Raw genomic sequence first — 24,757 nt, forward strand, 5'->3', positions numbered from 1 at the left:
GTGTTTATTAGTATTGTTATTTTAATAGAAGTAAAAAATTAGAATTTTATATATCATTTCAGTGATGAAAAATTTATTGTAAGATTTAAAATCTAATCTTTTAAATATGTTTCAAAATAATTAAGTATAATTTTCTGCGTGGTAAGGTGCTTATTAACTATTTTTATATTGCTTTTGGTTTTTCTATTTATTTGATGCTAAATATTACAGTGTCAGATAGATGCAGACTCATGCAAAGAAACACAAGATATACACATATTGATTTGTATGTGCTGTATTGTACTGGAATGTATTTTTACAGATCTTATAGAAATTAATTATACTTATAAAGATGTTGACCACAACATGGAATTTATGACAAAGCACCTAAAATATGTGTTCAACATTTCAGCATTATGAAGTTAGTCACCAAATTAGACAAAAACATCAACATACTAGTATATTTTATTCGTTCAATAAACAACACATGTCAAGTATACTACTTGACCACATAGAAACCAATTTACTAAGTCATTTATAAAAGTGCCTTCTGCAACACCACTGATGAAGAATTGGACCACAATCTAAAAACATCTGGAATCATATAATACTTTTAGAAACTGAATCATAATTTAAATTAATTTTTTTTTAATGAAGTTTAAAATACATTTCATCATTTTGATAAACAAACTAATCTTTGATTAAATAAATAAAATAGCTAAAATGAAGTTTATTTTTGAGTTTTCTCTTACAAAGTAAGTTAAATTTACATTTATATTTTTGTTATTTTCAAAGATTAATAAAGTGTATAATAAAAATGTTAAAAGGTTTATTTAATTACAATTTTTTGTTGATTCTGTTTTATGCAAATATATCTTTTTTTTAATTACAATACATGTTTTATCATTGTGATTATATTACTGAATTTCTGATACTAATCATAAATTATGCTCATTCCACACACTGATATTTGGTAGCACTTGTTTGAAATTTTAGTAAGTCAACACTTCGCTTACAGTGACACACTTTTTTACCAAACTAGTCTATCCAATTAAAAAACAAAATCCATCAGGTGACATTCAAGATACTAAGGGAAAGCGATATCAAGATTATTGTAAATGTTACTGAATTTGTGTATATGATGATTATATATTGCAAACCACCTCATAGTAGCATACATTGAGGATGGTTGTAAAGATTATTAAAATTTTGAAGTTGATGGGAGACTATTAATTTAATTAATGAAGTCTTGAATTTAGCCACAGCAACCTATCAATTCGATCATTATTATTATTCTCCAACTTAACTAGTCAGATGAGTCTCTCAACACCGAAGTAGCTATAAAAGATTGTTCTTGTATAGTCAGGTCAAAACATTATTCACACACAGATTCAGATATGGAAAGAAAAAGTAGAGGAGATGCTCAATACACAGGAGCTCAGCTGTTTATCACTGCCAACCATTTTGGTTCGGTATCTGCTCGATAGCGAATTAAAGAGAATTGAGAGGTTACAAGGATTTGTTGAGTGTAGAGGTAAGTATAAAACAGGAGAAGTTGGTGGAGAGGCTATACAATGTAGCACCATCAAAATTAATGAATGGTGCACTAACACTATCTTCAACAAAGTTGATCAGTTCTACAAATTGTAATAAACTGCTATTTATGGTCCTGAGGCACCTCCTACAATAAGAATTGCTATGTTTATAGTCATAAGATGAATGAAGGCACATGAGAGTCAAATGGGAGAAAATGACAATGATTCTTTGAGAAAAAAGTAGAAAAACAGAAGGTTAATTAAAGAACTACATATGAGACAAACAGCAACAATGAAAGTATAATACGACTGTGTGGGTCTAGGTGAGGTATTAAGCAAAGAGTCTGCCTCTTACCGACACTGTTCAATTTTACATTGATAAGATGAAGATTGTTGCATAAGATTATTGTTGTTGAAGGAATAATTATAGGAGGATGAATAATAAAATGCATAAGTTTGCTGACATGGTAATTATAGCTGAAGGCATAAACGTGCTTCAGAGTTTGTTAACAGCCCTAGGAGGAAGAAACAAAAGATTTTGGGATGTAAATAAATATAGCAAAAGTTAAAATAATGAAGTAAACATCAAAGAATGGTATGGATAAGAGAAGGAATAATAGCAAAACTAAAAATTACACATATTTGGATACTATGGTGACAGAAAACTACAGTGAAATAAAAGGCAGTAAGCAATGGCAAAAGAAAAAAGATGAAATAACTTGGTAGTAAAAATTTCAATTTTAGTTAAGTAAGAGATTAGCTGAATGCTGTGTATGGACTGTCTTGTATGGAAGTGAACCATGGATGATTAGGAAGAAGAAGAGGGAAGAAGAAGAAGATAGAGACTTTTAACATGTGGATAAGGAGAAAGTAAAATGGACAGAAAAATTGAAGTATAAGGAAGTAATGAACAGGATTAAAGAAGAAAGAGTACGTATGAAGGAAGTACACAAAAGAAAAGGAAGCTGGTAGTTATAGTTCCCTCTTAAGCGGCCACGTAATGATTTTAGAGGTATTCCAATAAATTGCAGAGATTTTCATTACAAGGCACATGTGTTGTACACAAATGATGTTACGATAAAGAATACATAGTCGTTTCGTATTAGGTAGAAAAAAGTATCCTTGTAACCGAAGAATACCTTACTTACTATGGACAAAGCTAATCAAAAAAGACTACAAACTGCTTGACCAAACAACATAGCTGTAAACAATACTGTGCATGCTATATAAGTAAATGATGTTACAAAAAATATTCACAAGTAGGTACATATGAGCATAACTTGTAATATTTTATTATATCTTTTTTTTCTACATGCCTTGGATAAATGAGTCTGTTACAAATTAATCAACAATGCGTATTAGTGTAATATTATCATTATTCAAAATTTGGTTTTTTATGTCTCACTGCAAAGATCTGGTGGAAAATTACATTTTTATTATTTGTTTTAAAGTTGTAATTATAACATATTAAATTGTATTGTAATAATAATTTTATTGATAATTTGTCCTTAAACATTCAGATAAAAATGTCTAAATGAAGAATCAAAAGTTAAAATGTAAATACTTCCAGTAAAAAATTTTTCATATCATTTTAAAAGGAATGGTTTTCAATATTAGTAGAAACTGATATACATCATCTTGACATAAAAAAAAAACCTTAAAATTAAACAACATTTTTCAATATGATGAAGAAACTAGTTCTATATACTTCTTGTGCGGAAGCAAAATTTCTGGGAGAATTTAGTATGGGAAAAAGATGGGACTGATGGAAATTAGATTATTTGAAACGGAATTTAATATAAAAATCACATACAGAAGCAGTAAATAAATTGAAACATTTAAAAAAAATATAAAATTTTAAAAATTCTAATGGAAACTTCTGAAGAATTTCAATTTAAAAAGGAAAACAAGAACGTACATAATCAGATTACGATTTGGTGAAGATTCTAATTGAAAATGTGTCATTGGTAATAAAAATGAATGCGTCAACTAACTACGTTCTTCACATACAACATAACACATGGAAAAATTTATTAAACAACCTAAAAAAAAATGAATTTGTTAACTGCAAAAGCTCTACACTTATAAAATATGTATTTAATGAAGTGAGAAAATCTAGTTTTCATACTCTTATTATAGATGAAAGCACTGATATTTCTGTACAAAAAAATGCTAATTTTTTATTTTTAATTTTGTGTTGAAGAAACTGTACACAGAATTGTATTTGGAGGTATAATGAAAAATTGTGATAGTGTGTAAATTGTAGAAAAAATCAAACAATTTTATAATGAAAATAATTAGGTTATTCAAAAAACTGTAATGATTATTAGTGATGGAGCCAGTGTTATGCTTGGAAAGAAGAATGAGGTAGCAGCAATTTTCACAAGAGAAATATGACATTTAACTGAACACTGTAAAAAATAGGGAAGGTTTAGGATTAGATGATGCATGGAAAAATGTATCTATTTTGCAGGATATATAAAATTTGATTAGAAATTTGTACACATTTCTAAATCTAAATGTTTCACTCATCTAGCATCAAAAAGAAAAATTTTGAAGAATTAAGTAAGTGTTAGAGCATGACCTACCAAGTTGGTCTAGTGGTGAATGTGTCATAATAAATCAGCTGATTTCAAAGTCGAGAGTTCCAATGTTGAAATCCTAGTAAAGGCAGTCAGATACTTTTACATGGATTTGAATACTAGATCGTCGATACTGGTGTTCTTTGGTGGTTGGGTTTCAATTAACCACACATCTCAGAAATGGTCGACCTGAGACTGTACAAGACTAAACTTCACTTAATTATACAATCATCCTCTGAAGTAATACCTGACGGTGATTCCTGAAGACTAAACAGGAAAATAACAGCGTCAGAGCATGATATTAGATCATTTTAGAACAACACTGTCCAACCTGGGACCTGCAGCCACTATGGCACTCTTTGTTTCATCTTTTGGTGCCCGCACCCATTTGCTAATTTGCCAGTTTTTAATTCTAATTTATATTCCAAAATAGCATTATATTTTACATCTTAAAAAGGATATAAAAAATACATTTTAGCCGTTATATTTTCCAAAAGTTCAACAGAAGTAATTCTGCCGGCCTTTGTAACACATGTTTATTTCTTTGTCATTGTTGTTGACAAATTCAATTCCTTACAACCCATGTTTGTAATGGTATAAGTAGGTATAACACTCTCCTGGCAGGGGGACTTGCTTGACGGAACAAGTTACCTAATTGTCATTAATCTGGTGGTCTGCTCTCCACTCAAGCTCCTAGCATTCTTTGTAATAAATTTTAAAACTGACATTTTTAAAACAGATGTTTTTTTGAGCAACGGTTGCATTATTTACCAAGACACTGATTTTTCATACATTTAGTTAAGCTAATAAAGGTCATTTCTGGTCGGTTTGAGGTTAATAAATTTAAAATTGACAGTTTTAAAAGACAGTGAATTTTCTATTCTTTGGTAAAACTGAGTCCCTTCCATTATTTGTATTTCCTAACATCAATTTTAATAAATTTTAACATGAAGTTTGTAAAAAATGGATGTTTCTCATGAGAGAGAGTTTTTGCATTAATTTGCATATGGGTGTGGCCAGTGAATTTTCTGTTACTTAGAAAAACCAATGAACGTCTATCTTTCAACACAATTAAGTCTTAAGCCAATAAGAAGTTGGAATTTGACACATTTTAAAAATTCTGACTCAAAGTGCCATCCCATTCTTGCCGTATTTTAACTTCAGTATAACTTGGGAGTTGTAAAGTGAAGTAGGCCTGCGTTCTGCTGGTACAATTTATTACGTTATTGTGATGTTATACATTCCACATGTTATCAGTATTTAAAGTTATTTAAATTATTAGATATTACTTTAACATAATACCTAGTATAGTCTTAACATGGCTAAAAGGCAAAGAAAGTTTAACAGTGAATGGGAGAACCAATATTGTTTTATTGAATATAGGGGAAAACCTGTGTGTTTATTGTATAATACTAGCGTGTCTGTTTCTAAAAGAAGTGATGTAGAACGACATTTTTTGTCTAATCACAGTTTAATAATAAATTTTCTGTGAATTCTGAACTGAGACAATGCAAAGTGAAAGACCTTAAATAAAATACCTTATTACAATTGTAACAATCCTTCTTTGCAAAACTTGTTCAGAACACTAGTAACTTGACAGAAGCTTTTTACAAGATCATTTATGTACAAGCGATGGGGAAGTAGTAAAAGAAGCAATGAATGATCAGTGCCACTGAATCTCTCTGCTCGAAGGTCACAAAGATAAATCTACACTTTTGTCTTCCTTTAAAGGACTACAATATCTCACCAAACTATTCCTAGGCAGATTGAACAGATTTGTAATAATTTGGAATCTCAATTACATCAGAATTTGCAATTATGTGAATATTTTTCACTCCAGTTTGATGAAAGTACTGATATGTCTGATATTGCCAAGTTGTGTGTATTTATTAGAATTTTTTTCTTCAATTTTTTTCACAGTAAAAGAAAAGTTTGTCAAACTGTTGCCACTTCATGGACAAATTAGGGGAGTAGACATATTTAATGTGTTCCTTAAATTTGTCGAAGATAGTAACTTTCCACTTTTAAAGTTTGATGCTATAGCCTTCATTTTTCGGCCTTCTGAGCATTCTATGACTGGTAGGAGTAATCGATTTCTATCTCTTTGTGCTAAGGATGAATCATTTCCAAAATCTATTTCTTATCATTGCATTATTCACCAGGAAGCTTTATGCGCAAAGGTTTTAAAGATTGATCATGTCATGAAAGTTTTAACTCATGTGGTGAATTATATCAGATTGTCTTCTACACATCATCAGTTGTTTCAAAATATTTTGAATACATCAGATACTCAGTATGGTGATGTAATTCTTCATGCACATGTAAAGTGGCTTAGTAGGGATAAAACACTAGAACAATTCTGCTGTCTGCTAGATGAAATAGAGATTTTTTGGAATCATTTCCCGGACAATATTATCATGAACTTGATGATATATCATGGCTACTAGATTTATATTTCCTGGCAATATCACCTCAAAATTAAAAGAGTTAAATTTCAAATTGCAAGGGAAATATCGTAATATTTTAAATATGATAAGTGTTATAAATGCGTTTGCAAAGAAAGTGAAGTTATAGATTCACATTTTAACAGAAATTCCCTTTCATACGTTCCAAATTTCAAATCAATTCTAGAAACAACAAATGATGGCAAGTCTGATCTTTCCTCTTATGACAAGCACCTTGAAACTCTTGTGTTTGAATGTGACAATAGATCTACCCAGTTTTCAGTACTTGAACCACTGATCATGTTTGTCAATAATCCATTCGCTTCTGTTGACGTTAGTGAACTTGGAAATAGGGTGTGTGAAATATTAGGAAAGTATAAAATTGAGGAATTAGAAATAGACATTTTAAATTTTCAAGAAGACCTTTCTTTGAGATCCTCATATGCAAAGCGTAGCAATATATGGACTCTGGTGGACAGAGAAAAATACCCCCATTCTCCTTAGAGTTGCACTGAAAATGTATTCATGATTGGTTCAACATATTTTTGTGAAGTTGCATTTTCATCAATAAACATCACCAAAAACAATTACCAATCCTGTCTGACAGACTCCCACATTGATGACACGTTAAGAGCAGCTTGTTCCAGCTACGCATCAGATTTTCCTCAACTTGCAGCAAGCATGCAGTATCAAATTTCATATTAATTATGTGGTGAGTAAATATAATTAATTTTTGTTTCAAATGTTTTTATCATTATTATAATTTATAACTATTATTGATTTTGTTAGTGGCAGCAGTAGTGTGGAAATAGTTGAAACGAATCCTGGCGCCCATGCACCCTAGTAATTAATCAGATACGCCCCTAGTTGTAAAAACATGACAGCACTGTTTTAGAATATTAAATGAAGTTAGATGGTTATCCAGGTATTTCACAGTTGGTGCTTTAGAAAAAAATTATGATAGATTGAGTATTGTAAAAATCAGATAGCAGAATGTAATAACTCCATCTGTAAATATTATGAAAAAATTCTGACTAATTTACAATATTGGATAGCAATATTTGTTCGGAAAGATGTATTAGAAGAGCTTACTTCCTTGTGCAAATAATTACAAAAAAGTGATTTAACAATTATTTATGCTCATCAGTATATTAAAATTAACTAACTAAAACTCAGTATTTGGGACACAAAATCTTTTGGAGTGGCAGTGAAGAAGAGAAATATCAGAATGTCAAAATTATATTGGTACATCAGCTACAAGTATAATTCAATTTATTGAACATGTATGTTTGCACTTAGAGAGCAGATTTCCAGATGAATTAAAAGACTGGCAAGCATTTGATAATGAAATTGTTATAAATTCAGGAAAAAATTTTGATTCAGAAAGCAAAATATACGAGTAATACAAATTTCCAAAAATATTCAGAATTTATGAAAATAAAAACTTTGATATACAAAAATATGAAACGAATAATCAGAATAGAAAATTACAATTCTACAGAAAAATAAAGTAGGATTGTTTAAAACTTAATAATACATTAACCTTTGTTCAAAGTAATGAATTTTCTAACCTTTCTTTTTTATGTAACATTATGGGAACTTTTCAAGCAAAGAGCACAGATCGAAAATGTGGATTTTCCATAAAACAAAATACCAAAACAGACTCAAAAATGAATCAGGTTGACCACTCCTGAGACGTGTGGTTAATTGAAACTTAACCTCCAAAGAACACCAGTATCCACAGTCTAGCATTCAAACCCATATAAAAGCAACTTTCTTTACAAGAACTTAAACCTTAGAACTCTCTGTTTAAAAAATCAGCCAATTTTGCAATTATGGGTTTAACCATTAGATAAACCTGGCGGGTTTATAGTACCTTATTGAAAAATCCCTTTCAGCATCCTAGAAGGTGAAGGAAGATTTCACTGTTGCTAAGTAGGGACAAAAAAGATTTCCACCTTAAAGTTAAAAAAAATTCAAATTTACTCAATACGACAATGGTTGCATGTGAAAAAAGTTTCACATGTTTAGCATATGATAAGTCCATCTTCTTACAATTCCAGAAACATTTTGGTTATCCCTTACCATAAGGGTTGGTCAAATCAAAGATTGTTTCAGACAAAAGTTTTATGTAATGTTTAGAGGACTAACAACCATTATAAACCGATTCAATACTGTGCCTATTAAGGGAGGTATCAATTTTTTTATCTTCGAAACCCAATTTTTTCCCCCACCTTGGCCAATGGTTGGTGATATCAAAAAACTTTACTTATATAAGATTTAGGCCCTTATTCAAAGAATAGTAGGAAGTTTAAACGAATTCGATATTTTACTTAATAGGAAAGTTATAGTTATATTTTGTTTTTCAAAAAAGCCCTCCCATTTCCACCCCATGGTCGAATTTTGCCCATTAACAAATTCAACTGAGATTTTGGGTCTTTATATTTATATAAAGGTCTTTATATTTATATTTATATCAGTTTGAAAGTGATTGGCAGAAAATTATGGTAGTTACCATGTCCACAAGAAAGTGAAATATATATATATAAATCTATACATACAATTTTGAAGTGAAGGTGGTTTTAGAGTCTGGGGAATGTGAAATGCAATGATATGTCAAAATTTTCCAGAAGTCGAATCATACAATAGGTAGTAGTAATAATAATATAATACAATAATAATAATATATATTATTACTATATTACTATATATTACTATATATATATAGTAATAGTAATACAGATGATTCAAAGAAACGGAAAATTTTGAAAGTTGTGTTGGTAGCCGTGGCGATTGGTACCACTTGATAAGTGGCGCCAGCCTCTCTAACCTAACCTGCCATTTAGTTGTCATAGATCCTTGGAGTGGTGCGCAACGTGCATTTGCTATCAAAGCGTTTTACAAAAATAATGACAGTGTGGAGGGAGCGCTTAGAAAATTTCGCCGTCATTTTAATCTGGGACGGCACGACCGTGTTCCATCAGCACATGCAATTAAAACATGGATATCTAATTTTGAGGAAACTGGTTCGGCAATGAACAAGAAATTTCCAGGCCGTGAGCGAACCGTCCGTACACCACAGAATGTTCAAGCTTTACAAGATGCTGTCACATGAAATCCACATCGGTCAATCCGTCGTCTCTCACCATCTTTACAATTGCATAGTTCAAGTGTTCGAAGAATGTTAGTGAAGGACTTGCAATTCCATCCATACAAGTTGCAGATCGTCCAGGAACTGAAACCGAACGATACAGTTGTGCGAGCACAATTCCGTATTGTAATGCTTCAGAAGATAAATGATAATGAAGAGTTTGTTCACGAACTGTGGATGTCAGACGAAGCGCATTTCCACCTCAGGAGATTTGTTAACAGGCAAAATTTAAGATACTGGGCACAAGAAAATCCTACGCAGCTACACCAGCGTCCGTTGCACAGCCAGAAAGTGACCGTGTGGTGTGCTATGTCATCTTTCGGTGTTATAGGCCCTTATTTTTTTGTGGATGACAACGGTCTTGCGATTACATTGACGTCGGCTCGTTACGTAGCCGTGCTTGAAACCTTTGTTGTGGAACAACAAAAGAGATTTCTACCGATTCTTAACACAGCCTGGTTTCAACAAGACGGAGCAACGTCACATACTGCACGAATATAGATGGCAGCTGTACGCCGATTTTTTGGACATCGTGTCATTTCACGAAATGGATGGTCTCCCAGATCGTCTGATCTCTCAGCTTGCGATTACTTTTTGTGGGGTCACCTTAAAAGCAAAGTGTTACACAGTAGACCTGCTACAACGGAAGAACTGAAGGCAAAGATCCGAGAAGCAATTGCGGAAATTCCAGTTGAGATGTTACGTCAAACCATGAACAATTTAACGAAGAGACTTCGTGAGTGTTTACGTAGAAGAGGAGGTCACCTGGAAGATGTCATCTAAAAAAAATTAACTTAAATGTACGTATCCTAAAATGGCAACTTTTGTACAATTACATGAAATAAAATTAATTTTCAAAAAAAAAATGTTCATTAACGTTATTTCATTTTTTAAATTTCCCGTTTCTTTGAATCACCCTATAATAGGTAGTTGTAGGTAATAGATAAGTCGTTACAATAGGTAGCTTTCTTATGAAATCTACCTTTAAGTATAACATCTTACCAAACATAAACAGCTAGTTAAAATTTTATTTTTCATTATAACATTTATATGAATGTAGGCTCTCACTCCAGGATGTAGAAAATTAATGCCACATAGGGTCCCTTGGTCACTAGATCTTCTTGTTATAAATGATCTTCATCAGAATATCAAACCATTCATTATTACCATCTTCACAGATGATTTAACTAAATCTATTCCAAAGATTATTTAAAAGAATTAAACAATTCAACAGTTAAAAAAAAAAAATCATTATTTGATGAATTGCAATATAATCTATTTTTAATTATGGACAAAATTGCTGAACTGTGTATTCTCTGGTAAATATATTGTACCTTGCTGTGTACATATTGCCATCGATGATTTTATAACATTTAAATTGCTCAAAATGTAGCTTCTAAATGTATTTTAGATGATAAGATTCCAAAAGCACAATGAAATTGATTTTATTCTGTAAAAAAAAATCAAACTGATTGTTTTGAATGAGAAATAAATAAGGTATTTTTTTTAAAAATATAACAATATCAAATCAGATTGCAAAACTACCTTTATGTAACAAAGTAAAATATTGATGTATAATATTATGTTTTCATTGCAATTTTTATGTCTAAAAAAATTAGTGTATATATCACTCATTGTGTGAAGGGGTACATTAATTCATTAATAAACTGTTTTATTCTACCATTCCGTCTTACTTACAGTTGTTAAAGCACTTAAGGTTAGAAAATACAGATCAGAAAGCATTGATTTCAAACTTTATTTTGGATTTACATCATTTTTGAGAACTCATTGAAATTTCAATGATGTGAAAGAAGCACACCTTTCGCCAGCCTAAACGTTCATTAAATTAAAATCATTTATTTCCTGCCTTCAAATTATGAAAATAAAAAATATTTCTATGTTTTACCAGTTTTTCAAAACTATAATAGTCTTTGGAGCACATAAAAAGCTCAATCACATATGTGCTTGCCAATTATAGAAATCTAACAGTTCTTACAATGAGACTAAAATTAATAATTACAAATTTAAAAAAAAAATCTGTATAAATACTCTCTCTCTCGTCAATATGATCTTTTCTGGTCTTATTATTTAAAAAGAGCTTAATGCAATGTATAAAACTTCTCCAGCACATTATAAAAGTTGTATTTTGTACTAACATTCTTTTTTCTGGAAATAGTATTTACATTTTGTATAAGTGATAGTGGTTTATGAACATTGCCTTTCTCATTTATGTAATTCATGGAAGATTCATTAATTTTTGTTTACATTCGGTTACCCAAATTTTTCACACTATTATCAGTGAACCTAATAAAATTTATAATCAAAAAATTTCCTTTCGAGAACAAAGAGAAAAAAATAACGCCCCCGGGTGGGCTCGAACCACCAACCTTTCGGTTAACAGCCGAACGCGCTAGCCGATTGCGCCACGGAGGCTCGTGTTCTCGTTTGATGAAATTTTAATGCATAAAGATAAAGGTTGTTTAATCAAAATGAATTTTGCTGACAAAGTTTTGTTGTATTTTAGTTTTTTGTAATTAATTTAAATTTAAAGAAAAATACAAATCATTAATTTATAAATAATTTATTTTTGAATCCATGATATATTTAGTCGATCTATTTTACATACATTGGAATATTAGAAATTAAAATTAATTATTTTTGCTTTTCACTCAATAATTACGTATTTTCAACTTAAAAGTTGTATTGTAGATCATCTTACTTTGTTCTAGGTTTTTTATTTATTCTTTACCTCTAGACGGCAAATGACTATTATATTTGGAAAGCACATCAAGTTCAATGTCGTCTGCATTAGAAGAGAGTGTAGATATTGATGGATATTTGATGGTTGTGAGATTCGTTTTATTGAATGAATTAATTTGTGTTTTGTGACTGCAGGTAAATCATAAAATAGCATCTTAATTAATCTGTTATTATATTTTAGTTGTGTTCAAAGAAGAGTGCCGAAGAGCCGTCACGATTTAGGTTATGCAGTAATAAACATTTCGATTTTATTATACATATTCCTTAATGCAACGTAGTGTTTCTTTCATTGCTCGTGCAACGTCGTGGGAATATGTATTTCATTTAAAATAATCAGTTTGTTATTCCATGTTTATCTGCTATTTTAATAAGAGATGACATATTTTTTTTGTGGAGATTATTTCGTTTTGTTATAAGTTAACCGAGTTATTTGCATAACAATTATATAATTTAAAATGTAATCAATATATATTGATTTATTTGTTGGTTTGTTTAAAATATTCAGTTCAATGTAATCAACTCTTACATGCTTAAAAAGTTGTTTTTAAGTCAGTAGTTTTATAAAAATCGCCGGTGAACATTTATGAACGTCGCTTACCATTTTTCCGCGTTATCTTTTTACTTTATAACATGTGAATTTTATAGATTTTGTTTATGTGTACTATCTGAATTATTAGTTTTTATTTTTTGTTTGATTCTGTTGTATATTGTAGCCATACATTCAAATTTTGTTTAATAATTAGTGGATTTTAACTGTTCTCTTATACAATAAATTATGTTGTTATTAAACTTATCCATTTGTTTATATTTATGAAATTATACTACCTTTACTAATCTGTCAAATCAGACAGTAGAAATGCTTTGTGTCAAATTAAAAAGATTTTCTTTTAGAGAAAAAGTATTACTGTCGATGAGTTTTTAAATAATAAGAAAAACTGTACTTTGCATCTGTTTTACTTAATAATGTGATAATGAGTGTTGAAATAATTTTCATTAACACCTTTTAAATAATTATTATTACTTTTAATTTAGCATATTTTATTTAGTTTGTATTTTCACATATTTACTGTTATTTCATATATTTATTATTAATATGGATTTTATATTTCCATTTTTTTATGTAATAATTTTGTATTTTTTGATGCTCGTATGACATGTAAAGACATTGCTAGGGCAGTTCCATTTTTTATACATGGAACAACAAACCTATATATGTATATAATCTGTATAATGTATTCTATTATGCTCTGATTATAATAAAATATTTATTGGTAGTATTGTAGCTAATATTTATACATCCTTTAATTGTTTCATCTGATGACGTTCATGATTAAACACAGAAATTTATGAAACCTGTTTTCTTTAATTTTTGCTTTTGTAATAACGAATTTTGGTTACCATATGCTCCTACTACCTTTGTTTATATTTGAGATATTAATTTTATAGTGATAGTAAAATAAAACTATAAATAATGCTACAACACACAATTATGTTTTGTGAAACTTTTTCTATTTTATATGAAATTATATATTTGAATTTGGTTTTATAAGGCACTTTGATTTTTCTAATTTCATTGTTATTATCACTCTCCTATTTCAAGTTGCTTTAACTGTTAAACAACAAATTTATTTGTTAAAAATTAACAGTTACTATATGCTAATATTATAATTTGTAATTTTATTGGTACCTATACAAAATTAATAAGTAATCTATTAATAATTAGAAAGTTAATGAAAAATTTAAATTTGGTAAATGTATAGAACAAGTTCATATATTTGTGGGTGAAAGGACTTTATTTAGACCCAATATGCTTTTCCAGAGCTCAGATACTTTCATGGCACCCATTTGAAGAATAAATCTTTCAATAACCTAACTTATAATTTGAGGTTCAATTTTTGGGGTTATCATCTATAGAAAACTTGTAAAGAATTTTTAGCCTTCAGAAGAAAGAAAGATCTTAACTGACTTATAGGTATAAACTAAAATGAGTGTTTAGATGACAGTGTTTAAAGATCTACAGTTAGCAGTACCTGTCTTACCATGATGATAGCTGATGATACATTTGTCAGGTGTGGTTGATTGCACTGATGTAAACAGGGCTAGGAGATATGTAGTCTGATAGAGCCTATAAGATTAGATGTAGGTTCATTTGTATTGGGAGAAAGCTACACAATTTGTAGAATGTTTTGATAAATTGATGAATAGAGACTTAACAGTCATTAAGTAATTAATGACTGTTTCTTTAGTATGGGATCTAATCTATGGACTCAGCCTAACAGTCTACCACTTTAATATTTAATGTTAATTAGACAAGTTAGTGAATGTTAGGTTCTATTTGGTTAGGTTATAATACATAACCCACCGGGTTGGTCTAGTGGTTAACGCGTCTTCCCAAATCAGCTGATTTGGAAGTCGAGAGTTATAGCATTCAAGTCCTAGTAATGCCAGTTATTTTTACACGGATTTGAATACTAGATCGTGGATACCGGTGTTCTTTGGTGGTTGGGTTTCAATTAACCACACATCTCAGGAATGGTCGAACTGAGAATGTACAAGACTACACTTCATCTACACTCATACATATCATCCTCATTCATCCTCTGAAGAATTATCTAAACGGTAGTTACCGAGGCTAAACAGGAAAAAGAAAGAAAGAGGTTATAATACATAATCCACCGGGTTGGTCTAGTGGTGAACGCATCTTCCCAATTCAGCTGATTTGGGAGTCGAGAGTTCCAGCGTTCAAGTCCTAGTAAAGTCAGTTATTTTTACACGGATTTGAATACTAGGTTGTGGATATCAGTATTCTTTGGTGGTTGGATTTCAATTAACTACACATCTCAGGAATAGTCAAACTGAGACTATACAAGACTATACTTCATTTACACTCATACATATCATCCTCTGAACTATTATCTGATAGGTAATTACCAGAGGCTAAACAGGAAAAAAGAAAAGGTTATAATTTATAACCCACCAGGTTGGTCTAGTGGTGAACGCGATTTCCCAGATCAGCTAGTTTGGAAGTTGAGAGTTCCCGAGTTCAAGTTCTAGTAAAGTCAGTTATTTTTATATGGATTTGAATACTAGATTGTGGATACCGGTGTTCTTTGGTTTTAATTGAATTTATCCTTAACTAAAATCATTCTTTCACTGCATTGGTTATAATTAGTAACTCTTTTATTACACCCATTCTGTATTCAATTTTTTGATTTTGTCTTAATCATAGTGTAACTTGCTGACCAAAAGAAAAAAAGTTTTATTCCCTGCTATATTTAGCTATACTCTATTTATTTCTTGTTTTAAATCTTCTAATACACCACCTCTAAGCTTCCTCCATCCCATATTATACAATACAAAATACATATATTATAGTATTAACACTATAAAAAGCTATCAAATGCATGCAAATAGCATTACATTCTTCTTCTTCTAATCAGATCTGCTCTCAGTGGCTTCAGTCATTGTTAGAACCCAATTTATGTAAACTTAATCAGGTTTAAATCCAATTCGTATTAGCTTGATTGATTATGTGTTGTGCATGTGTGTGTGTGTGTGTATGCGCTTATGTAAAGCTAGTGAATCTAGCTTTACATAAGCGCATACGCACACCCTGAATGGGTGATATAATAATACTTTCACTGGAAAATGTGTTTACAACTCTTAAGACATGCTCTTGGGCAGTAATTTATTTGAATGTTTGGATCTTTATCTGGTTTTAGAACAGCAGAAATTTTTGCTTGTTTAAGAGCTCTGCTCTCAGTGGCTTCAGTCATTGTTAGAACCCAATTTATGTAAACTTAATCAGGTTTAAATCCAATTCGTATTAGCTTGATTGATTATGTGTTGTGCATGTGTGTGTGTGTGTGTATGCGCTTATGTAAAGCTAGTGAATCTAGCTTTACATAAGCGCATACGCACACCCTGAATGGGTGATATAATAATACTTTCACTGGAAAATGTGTATACAACTCTTAAGACATGCTCTTGGGCAGTAATTTATTTGAATGTTTGGATCTTTATCTGGTTTTAGAACAGCAGAAATTTTTGCTTGTTTAAAGAACACTATTAGCATCTGTTTAGAAGTAATCAAAAAGAAACTCCCAACTATTGTAGTGTGATTAGGCTAAAGCGAATGATGAATTTAGCAATGATACATCCAGTCCTGAAGTTTAGGAAAATTTAATATACTTTATTGTGGCTTAAATTTCCATTTTAATCCCACTGTTCTATAAATCTAGTGTTAACCAATTTATTATAGCTAATGTTGGTACTTAAATTTGTTTAATGGCATTTGTTTTACTCAGTTTACAGAGTCAAATCCGACTACTCTATTGTCACAATCCACTGTGCCCCTAAGTTACCACCTTAAGCTTCAGCCATGCTGTAAGAGGTAGTATTGCTTTCTATCCTATAGTAATTTGGTGCTCACTTAAAGAAATATATTTCTCTTGGTAGCCCTAAGGATGTTACTCTTGATTTGATCATGCCATTGAATCAAATTATATTTTGAAAGTTGTAAAATACATTTCACAATATAATCAGATACAACCAAAAAGGCTCCCAATCTTTATTTTTCAAATTCTGATCTACGTTCAAGAGTTCATGTATGAAATCACAGTAATAATATATAAACCATGCATTAATGGGGCTGTTAGGAAACTTTAAACATTTTTATTTGATCATGGACATTTAAAGAATAAAAATACAAACTGGAATCGATTTCAGCCTGTCCTTTTAGTTTGAGACATTTTTACTTTCCCATCTACATAGTGCTGTAGCTCTAGAAGGGAAGGTATTGTAATTGGTTTAATTTGGGTATATGCAGTTTTCACTGGATCTTGACGTTTTGACACATAAGGAACCCAAAAAACCGGATGGAAATTTTCTGGATGGTAATGTTTGTATATTTGGTTTTGGGCTCTAAATTACCTTATATCTCCAGAACTACTGGACCAATGTTAACCAAACTTTATCAGATTACTTCTGTATATGGGGCATTGATGCCATTAAATTTTCAACTTAAAAGGTCAAGGGCATGAGGCTGTAGAGTGAGGTCATCCTCAGTATCTTGAAATTTCACCTAATTAAGGTCATATTTTTTTTAGGCAGATTTGTTAACAATTAAAAAGTAACAATTATTGCGAAAGAGGTTTTCTTGCAAAATTGCACCCCCGACCCAAAAAAATGCTGATGTAGTCATCTGATATGTTGTGACATCACAGGTGAGTGGTATCGTCACAGGTAATTAAATAAATCAATAATATTTAAAGTGTAAAAAAGTAACTTGATCTGGCTGGGTTTCAAACTCAATCGCCCAGTTGACTCAGTACCTGGTGCGTTAAGCATAATGACTTCACCAATCTGCCGACTGTACAAGCAAAATTTTTTTCTCTGCAAGTTATGAAATTACATTAGTTTAATTAGTGCCAACCATCGATGCTAGTACCGCTACACCCGCTTGAATTAAATACGATATGGGCACGCACTTTAGTTAGAATCATTGAATTAAATAAACAAATAAATGTTATATTTAAAGAAAATAATAACTATTTTAAATTAAGTTTTGTGTGTAAATCACACTAAACTTTTTGTGTGATTTTTTCATCAGAAACAATCCAGTTGTAGGACTTGCCTGGAACACAACTTTAACCGTATGATGGGAAATTCCTTCACCTGTGTTGTCAGCTTTTTATTAGACTGGTCTAACTGAATAAATCTTACTTATTTTTGATAATAAATAGATGATAAATAATAAAATGTAATAAATAAATTTATTTTTCATTGTGTGAAAACGTTGAACTGGGTATCTAACTCACACCTTCTAGATGAAAGGTACAATAGAATAGAATAGGTAGAGATGATTGATATCACTCTACCATGGAGGGGTCAGCAGAGAGTTTTGGATTGGTATATTGCTTTTTTGCCTTGTTTCTAACAAAAAAATGATTCTGAAACGTGCATTTAAAAGAAAAGGGTTGGCTGAGTTTCTTGATAACTTTTAAGTCTCCACATTATTATATGCTGTGATTTTATGTAGTCAGCACCATTACTAACTGTGTACCTTGTTCATGAAGTGATAATTTACATGTTTTATATACTATACTAGGTTCACCTGATCAGGATATTTATCAAACAACAAAATTATGACTTGGAGCCAGAACTGAAGAACTAATTTAACATATGGTATTAAGATTTAATTGAAATGTTTAGGACTGAAAAATTAAGAGGAGGTTTCACCTCTGCACCACAACACCTCTAACTTCTTAAATACTTAAGTTACTTTTCTCTTCTAGCTGTTGGTTCATTATTTTATTTTGTGATTTTCTGTTTATGAGTAATAGCTTGTACTTTTAATTTATTATTAATTTGTTAAAAATATGTATTTTAAAATTTGAATTTTATTTTCTATTTTACAGGAGAGAAAGAATGATGTTAGAGTGGACGTATGTTGGTGTAAATACAACAGTAGCTGGCAATGGTGGGCCTGAATGTGCTAACTTTTTGACATGGAAAACAAGATCGATAGAAACTGTTGTTATACTTGTTTGCATGTGTTTTTTAATCAAATGGGGTTTAAAAAATCTTTCACCACTTGAAGTTGATTGTTCAAAAACATGTGATCCTACAGGTAAAAGAGTTCTATTGGTGCTAATGTCATTGATCTGGGGAATTGAAATAGGATTTAAATTTTCATCAAAGACTGTGATATTTCTACTTAATCCTTGTCACATTACAACTGCTTTACAGGCAAGTAGTTTCTAATTTTAATTATTATATTTTTATTTTGTTTTATGACTGTAATAATTTTATTTTGTGTTTTAGGTTTTTCTAAGTACCTGAGTCTACTTTAAAAGTAATTTTTAAACCTTTTATTAATTACAGTAGTAGTTAAATCATAGTAAATATTTTATACTTTCTAAGCTGTTTTGTCACAATCTAAATGTTCATATTGTTTGAAAAACAGATACAAATTAAAATTTTTCTTAACCGTTTAAATGTGGTGGGTCTGCTGGCAGTAACAATAAAATTATAGTCTGCTATTTTGAAATTTCATTTTCCGTGTAATCTTCTCTCATAAAAAGCTATTTAAAATATACTGTTTGTTTATATACAGTAATTTATATCTGAAAAATTTTGAAAAACATCTTAATTTTGGGTTTCTTATGTTTACATTTCAGTTATAATATGTCATAATATTATATTCCTGTATTTTAATATATTATAAAAAACAATAAATTTTTAGAAATCATATTTCAAAATTTTGATTTGTTACAGTTTTGAAGATGTCTATTGTAATAAAATTTTACAAAAAATCTAGTGTTGCTTTTTTTGAGAATACGTAGATAGTTTAAGAATATTTTACTAGTTAAAATTTATTATACATTTCTATTCATAATAATGAATAAAAACTGCTTTTTATTATGCAAAACTAAAAATAGGTTATGATGCATTTTAGGTACCTGCGGTGCCATATTACGGTTATAAAATTATGTGATTTTTTGGTATATTGTAATCTATTTTAATATTTATCTTATATTCTCCTTTCTATCCTATTTTAATATCCTTCTTTACTCTCAAACTGAATATTACTATACCAGTAATCTACACCATTAATTACTTTTTTAAACTCGTTTCAGTCAAAATAATAATATGACTGAATCTTAATACCTTTATTTTTGTTACTCTATTCTTAAATTTTTCTTTTACTGCATCTTCTGTATACAAATTAAAAATTAAAGAGATCAAGTTCCATTCTTGTCTCTTTTTTCTGTATTGCAACTTGCCTTAGCTCATTTATGATCTTTATTGTAGCAACAGTACCTGACTTGTATGTATAATAAAGAAGTCCTATTTTTCTTGTAATCTTTATACATTCAATTCATCCTACAGATGAATTATTTAGTCATATCAAATATTATAAATTGCAATCTTCACATTTTAAATTGTATACTACACCTTACCCATTCAAATTATATTTATTTCCAGTTATTAGGGTTTTAGTTGGATATCTATGATTTATATAATTTATGATTTTATTATTAGTGGTATATGCTGTATTTAAATTAAATGATTTATATATTTTATTAAATTTTCTGTAGTTTAAATTATATTCTATTTTTAAATATTTGTTTCCTGAGTTGTGTTTTAGTTTTATTTTTTCCCTTATATATAATTTATGTTTTAATTTTAAATATAATTTGTTTATTAAATTATCATTATATCCATTTAATGTGGCAATGTATTTAATTAATTATCTAATTTTATATTATTATGTTTAAGATGTTTAATTACTTTATAAATTATGGAATTGAAAATAGCTATTTTCTGGTTCTGTTGATGAAAGGAATTACAGTGTATTATGGTATCTTGTAGGGTTGGTTTCCTATATATGTCTATGTCCAGATTATTAGTATTGAAGTTTTTATTAATTATTTCATTCAAATAATCAATTGTTAATTTCTTGGTTCATAGTGAAATTAATGTTTTCATCCAATGAGTTGATTTCATAACTACTATATTTTCTTCATTTTTAGTTTGTTGACTAAAAATAATTAAAATGTCATCTACATATCTTTGTATAGGATTATTTGATGTTTATTAATTATTGTAGGCAGAATTGTGTTTTCAAATTTATTAATAAAAATGTCTGCTATAATTCCCAAAAGTGGTGATCCCATGGCAAGTCCTTTCTCCGATTGGTAAAATTTATCATTGAATTTAAAATAATTTTATTTAAGGCATAATGTTAATAGATTAATTATTTCATATGTCAAATTGGTTTATAATTTCAAGTCAGATAAAGTAGTATTAAGTATATTTATAGTCTCGTCTACATCAATACTTTATACATACCTTTGGAACAGTTATCATTAGTTTAATGTGATTGTTTATATTGTTATTGTCAAGAATATTTATTAATTCATAACTTTTAAATTATATTTTTTTCTACTTTAATATTATCTTTTAATGTATTTGATAAAAATTTACTTAATTGGTATGTGGGAGAATTAATTAAATTTATGAGAGTACTTACAGGCATATCGGTCTTATGAATCTTTGGTAATGGTTTTTATATAGGGGCTTCAGTGTTAGTGAATTTAAACTATTGCTTAGTGTGATTGTGTTTGAAAATATGTTACATTTTTAATAATTGGAGTAGTTTCTTTTTTTGATTTTATTTGTAGGAACTTCTATTTCTCTAAAGTTATTATATTTTATGAATTTATTGGTTTTTTCGATATATGTGTTGTTATTAATACTAACTGGAATATTCTGAATGATAAAGGCATTTTCTATTAGTTTATTTTTTATATTTTTATAAATATTAAAATTTTTGTTGATATATTTACATTTATAATTTAAATATTTATTGTCTTTAATGTTGTCAGTTGCATTAACAAATTGATTTCTATTTATTTTTATTATCTTGAGTATTAAATTTAAAAATATTATTTTCAGTGTCTATAATAGTAGTTTTAATAATTTTATTTTTATTTAGAGTTGATATAGTAAATTTATTAGAATGTTTTATAATATTCCATTGATTTTTATTAAGTTTTGACAGATTTGAACTTTCATTTCTTCCCTGATTGCATTGACAATGTTATTGGACTAAAATGCGAACATAAACCACAAGGAATATTTGCACCATTAATTTCTTGTAATTGTAATGAATAGGGTCTATTATTTTTGGCTCTATAATAAGCAATTCTAAATATTTTAACAGTTGATTCAATTTCTGATTTGTTTAAAGTATCCACAATTCTTTCCAGTCTGATCTTTTATGTTTTGCAAAATTTTTCCTCCATTAGTATGTGAAAGTGTTTTATTTTTATGTACAGAAATTTTTTTATGCAAGGAAAGTAATGGGACAAATTTACTATTCGCGTATGATAATAGCAAAGCTGAACTTCACTCTTGTGAAATACTTGCGCCTTAAGATTTAAAAACTGAAAGACTTTTCACCTCAACTCATATCTGACATCCAATTTTACCAGAGGTGCATGTAAAATCCAAGGATTTTTTCTTCTCTTCCCATATATCTATGTCCAAATACTTGGCTAAGAATATGAACAATTGGCAAGTGATCCGCGTTCTGTATTTCAATCAGGTTGTTCATAATCATGTTTCTCAATATTTTCTTCATTACATTGTTCATCACAATTATTTATCACTATTTGATCTACCCTAACTATTCCAGTTTTCCAGTTACTGTTGGGTCTGGGTGTGTATATGTAGGCAAATGCAATTACCATTACTGGCTTGTCAGGCCTGACATATCTGCAAATGTAGAGCAATTAATTAATTGTAACTGTACCAGTAAACGTGTAGTCTGGAACAGACTCAGGTCGACTACTCCTGAGATATGTGGTTATTGAAACCCAACCACCAAAGAAAATTGGTATCCACTGTCTAGCAATCAATTCCTTATAAAGGTTGTAAAAATTTGTTGTAAAAACTGAACTTATCATCCACTTCTCTTTTCTCTTCTAGTAGATAATCTGATGTTTTTCCCCACTAAATGAGGAATCCTGTGTATACCTGCCATCTGTTACTACTTTTTTTCTTTGCTCCCTTTTACACTGGTCTTCTGTCTCATTCAATGATATTTTTAAACTCTGAATTTATTTCTTAGAAATGCAGTATTATTTTTCTATATACTATCTTTAATATATTTTTTCTGCACCACATTTCCTTCAAGTTTCCCTTTGCTGTGGTATATTTTAAATATATACTCTAAAACAGGCTAGTGGTCAACAACATGTAATGATCATATAAACATATCAGATTTTTTTTTTTTTTGTCTTCAGTCATTTGACTGGTTTGATGCAGCTCTCCAAGATTCCCTATCTAGTGCTAGTCGTTTCATTTCAGTATACCCTCTACATCCTACATCCCTAACAATTTGTTTTACATATTCCAAACGTGGCCTGCCTACACAATTTTTCCCTTCTACCTGTCCTTCCAAAATTAAAGCGACTATTCCAGGATGCCTTAGTATGTGGCCTATAAGTCTGTCTCTTCTTTTAACTATATTTTTCCAAATGCTTCTTTCTTCATCTATTTGCCGCAATACCTCCTCATTTGTCACTTTATCCACCCATCTGATTTTTAACATTCTCCTATAGCACCACATTTCAAAAGCTTCTAACCTTTTCTTCTCAGATACTCCGATTGTCCAAGTTTCACTTCCATATAAAGCGACACTCCAAACATACACTTTCAAAAATCTTTTCCTGACATTTAAATTAATTTTTGATGTAAACAACTTATATTTCTTACTGAAGGCTCGTTTAGCTTGTGCTATTCGGCATTTTATATCGCTCCTGCTTCGTCCATCTTTAGTAATTCTACTTCCCAAATAACAAAATTCTTCTACCTCCATAATCTTTTCTCCTCCTATTTTCACATTCAGTGGTCCATCTTTGTTATTTCTACTACATTTCATTACTTTTGTTTTGTTCTTGTTTATTTTCATGCGATAGTTCTTGCGTAGGACTTCATCTATGCCGTTCATTGTTTCTTCTAAATCCTTTTTATTCTCGGCTAGAATTACTATATCATCAGCAAATCGTAGCATCTTTATCTTTTCACCTTGTACTGTTACTCCGAATCTAAATTGTTCTTTAACATCATTAACTGCTAGTTCCATGTAAAGATTAAAAAGTAACGGAGATAGAGAACATCCTTGTCGGACTCCCTTTCTTATTATGGCTTCTTTCTTATGTTCTTCAATTGCTACTGTTGCTGTTTGGTTCCTGTACATGTTAGCAATTGTTCTTCTATCTCTGTATTTGAACCCTAATTTTTTTAAAATGCTGAACATTTTATTCCAGTCTACGTTATCGAATGCCTTTTCTAGGTCTATAAACGCCAAGTATGTTGGTTTGTTTTTCTTTAATCTTCCTTCTACTATTAATCTGAGGCCTAAAATTGCTTCCCTTGTCCCTATACTTTTCCTGAAACCAAATTGGTCTTCTCCTAACACTTCCTCCACTCTCCTCTCAATTCTTCTGTATAGAATTCTAGTTAAGATTTTTGATGCATGACTAGTTAAACTAATTGTTCTGTATTCTTCACATTTATCTGCCCCTGATTTCTTTGGTATCATTACTATAACACTTTTTTTGAAGTCTGACGGAAATTCCCCTTTTTCATAAATATTACACACCAGTTTGTATAATCTATCAATCGCCTCCTCCCCTGCACTGCGCAGTAATTCTACAGGTATTCCGTCTATTCCAGGAGCCTTTCTGCCATTTAAATCTTTTAATGCTCTCTTAAATTCAGATCTCAGTATTG

General features: G+C 30.0%; 1 protein-coding gene and 1 non-coding gene across 2 annotated transcripts in view; one reads left to right on the top strand and one right to left on the bottom strand.

Moving 5' to 3' along the window:
• Window positions 1–12,050: 12,050 nt before the first annotated feature.
• TRNAN-GUU (transfer RNA asparagine (anticodon GUU)) lies at window positions 12,051–12,124 on the bottom strand. Its single transcript has one exon. It is a non-coding gene; the product is annotated as a tRNA-Asn (tRNA).
• Window positions 12,125–12,468: 344 nt separating this feature from the next.
• Window positions 12,469–24,757, top strand: part of LOC142319066 (transmembrane protein 164) — a 49,661-nt gene continuing 37,372 nt past the window's right edge. The window contains exons 1-2 of the mRNA XM_075355925.1: window positions 12,469–12,586; window positions 18,871–19,201. Coding sequence (XP_075212040.1) covers window positions 18,881–19,201 — 321 coding nt within the window. The 5' untranslated portion in view covers window positions 12,469–12,586; window positions 18,871–18,880. The remainder of the gene's footprint in view (window positions 12,587–18,870; window positions 19,202–24,757) is intronic.

Source organism: Lycorma delicatula, chromosome 2 (genome assembly GCF_047948215.1).
Source record: "Lycorma delicatula isolate Av1 chromosome 2, ASM4794821v1, whole genome shotgun sequence".
NCBI lineage: Eukaryota > Metazoa > Arthropoda > Insecta > Hemiptera > Fulgoridae > Lycorma > Lycorma delicatula.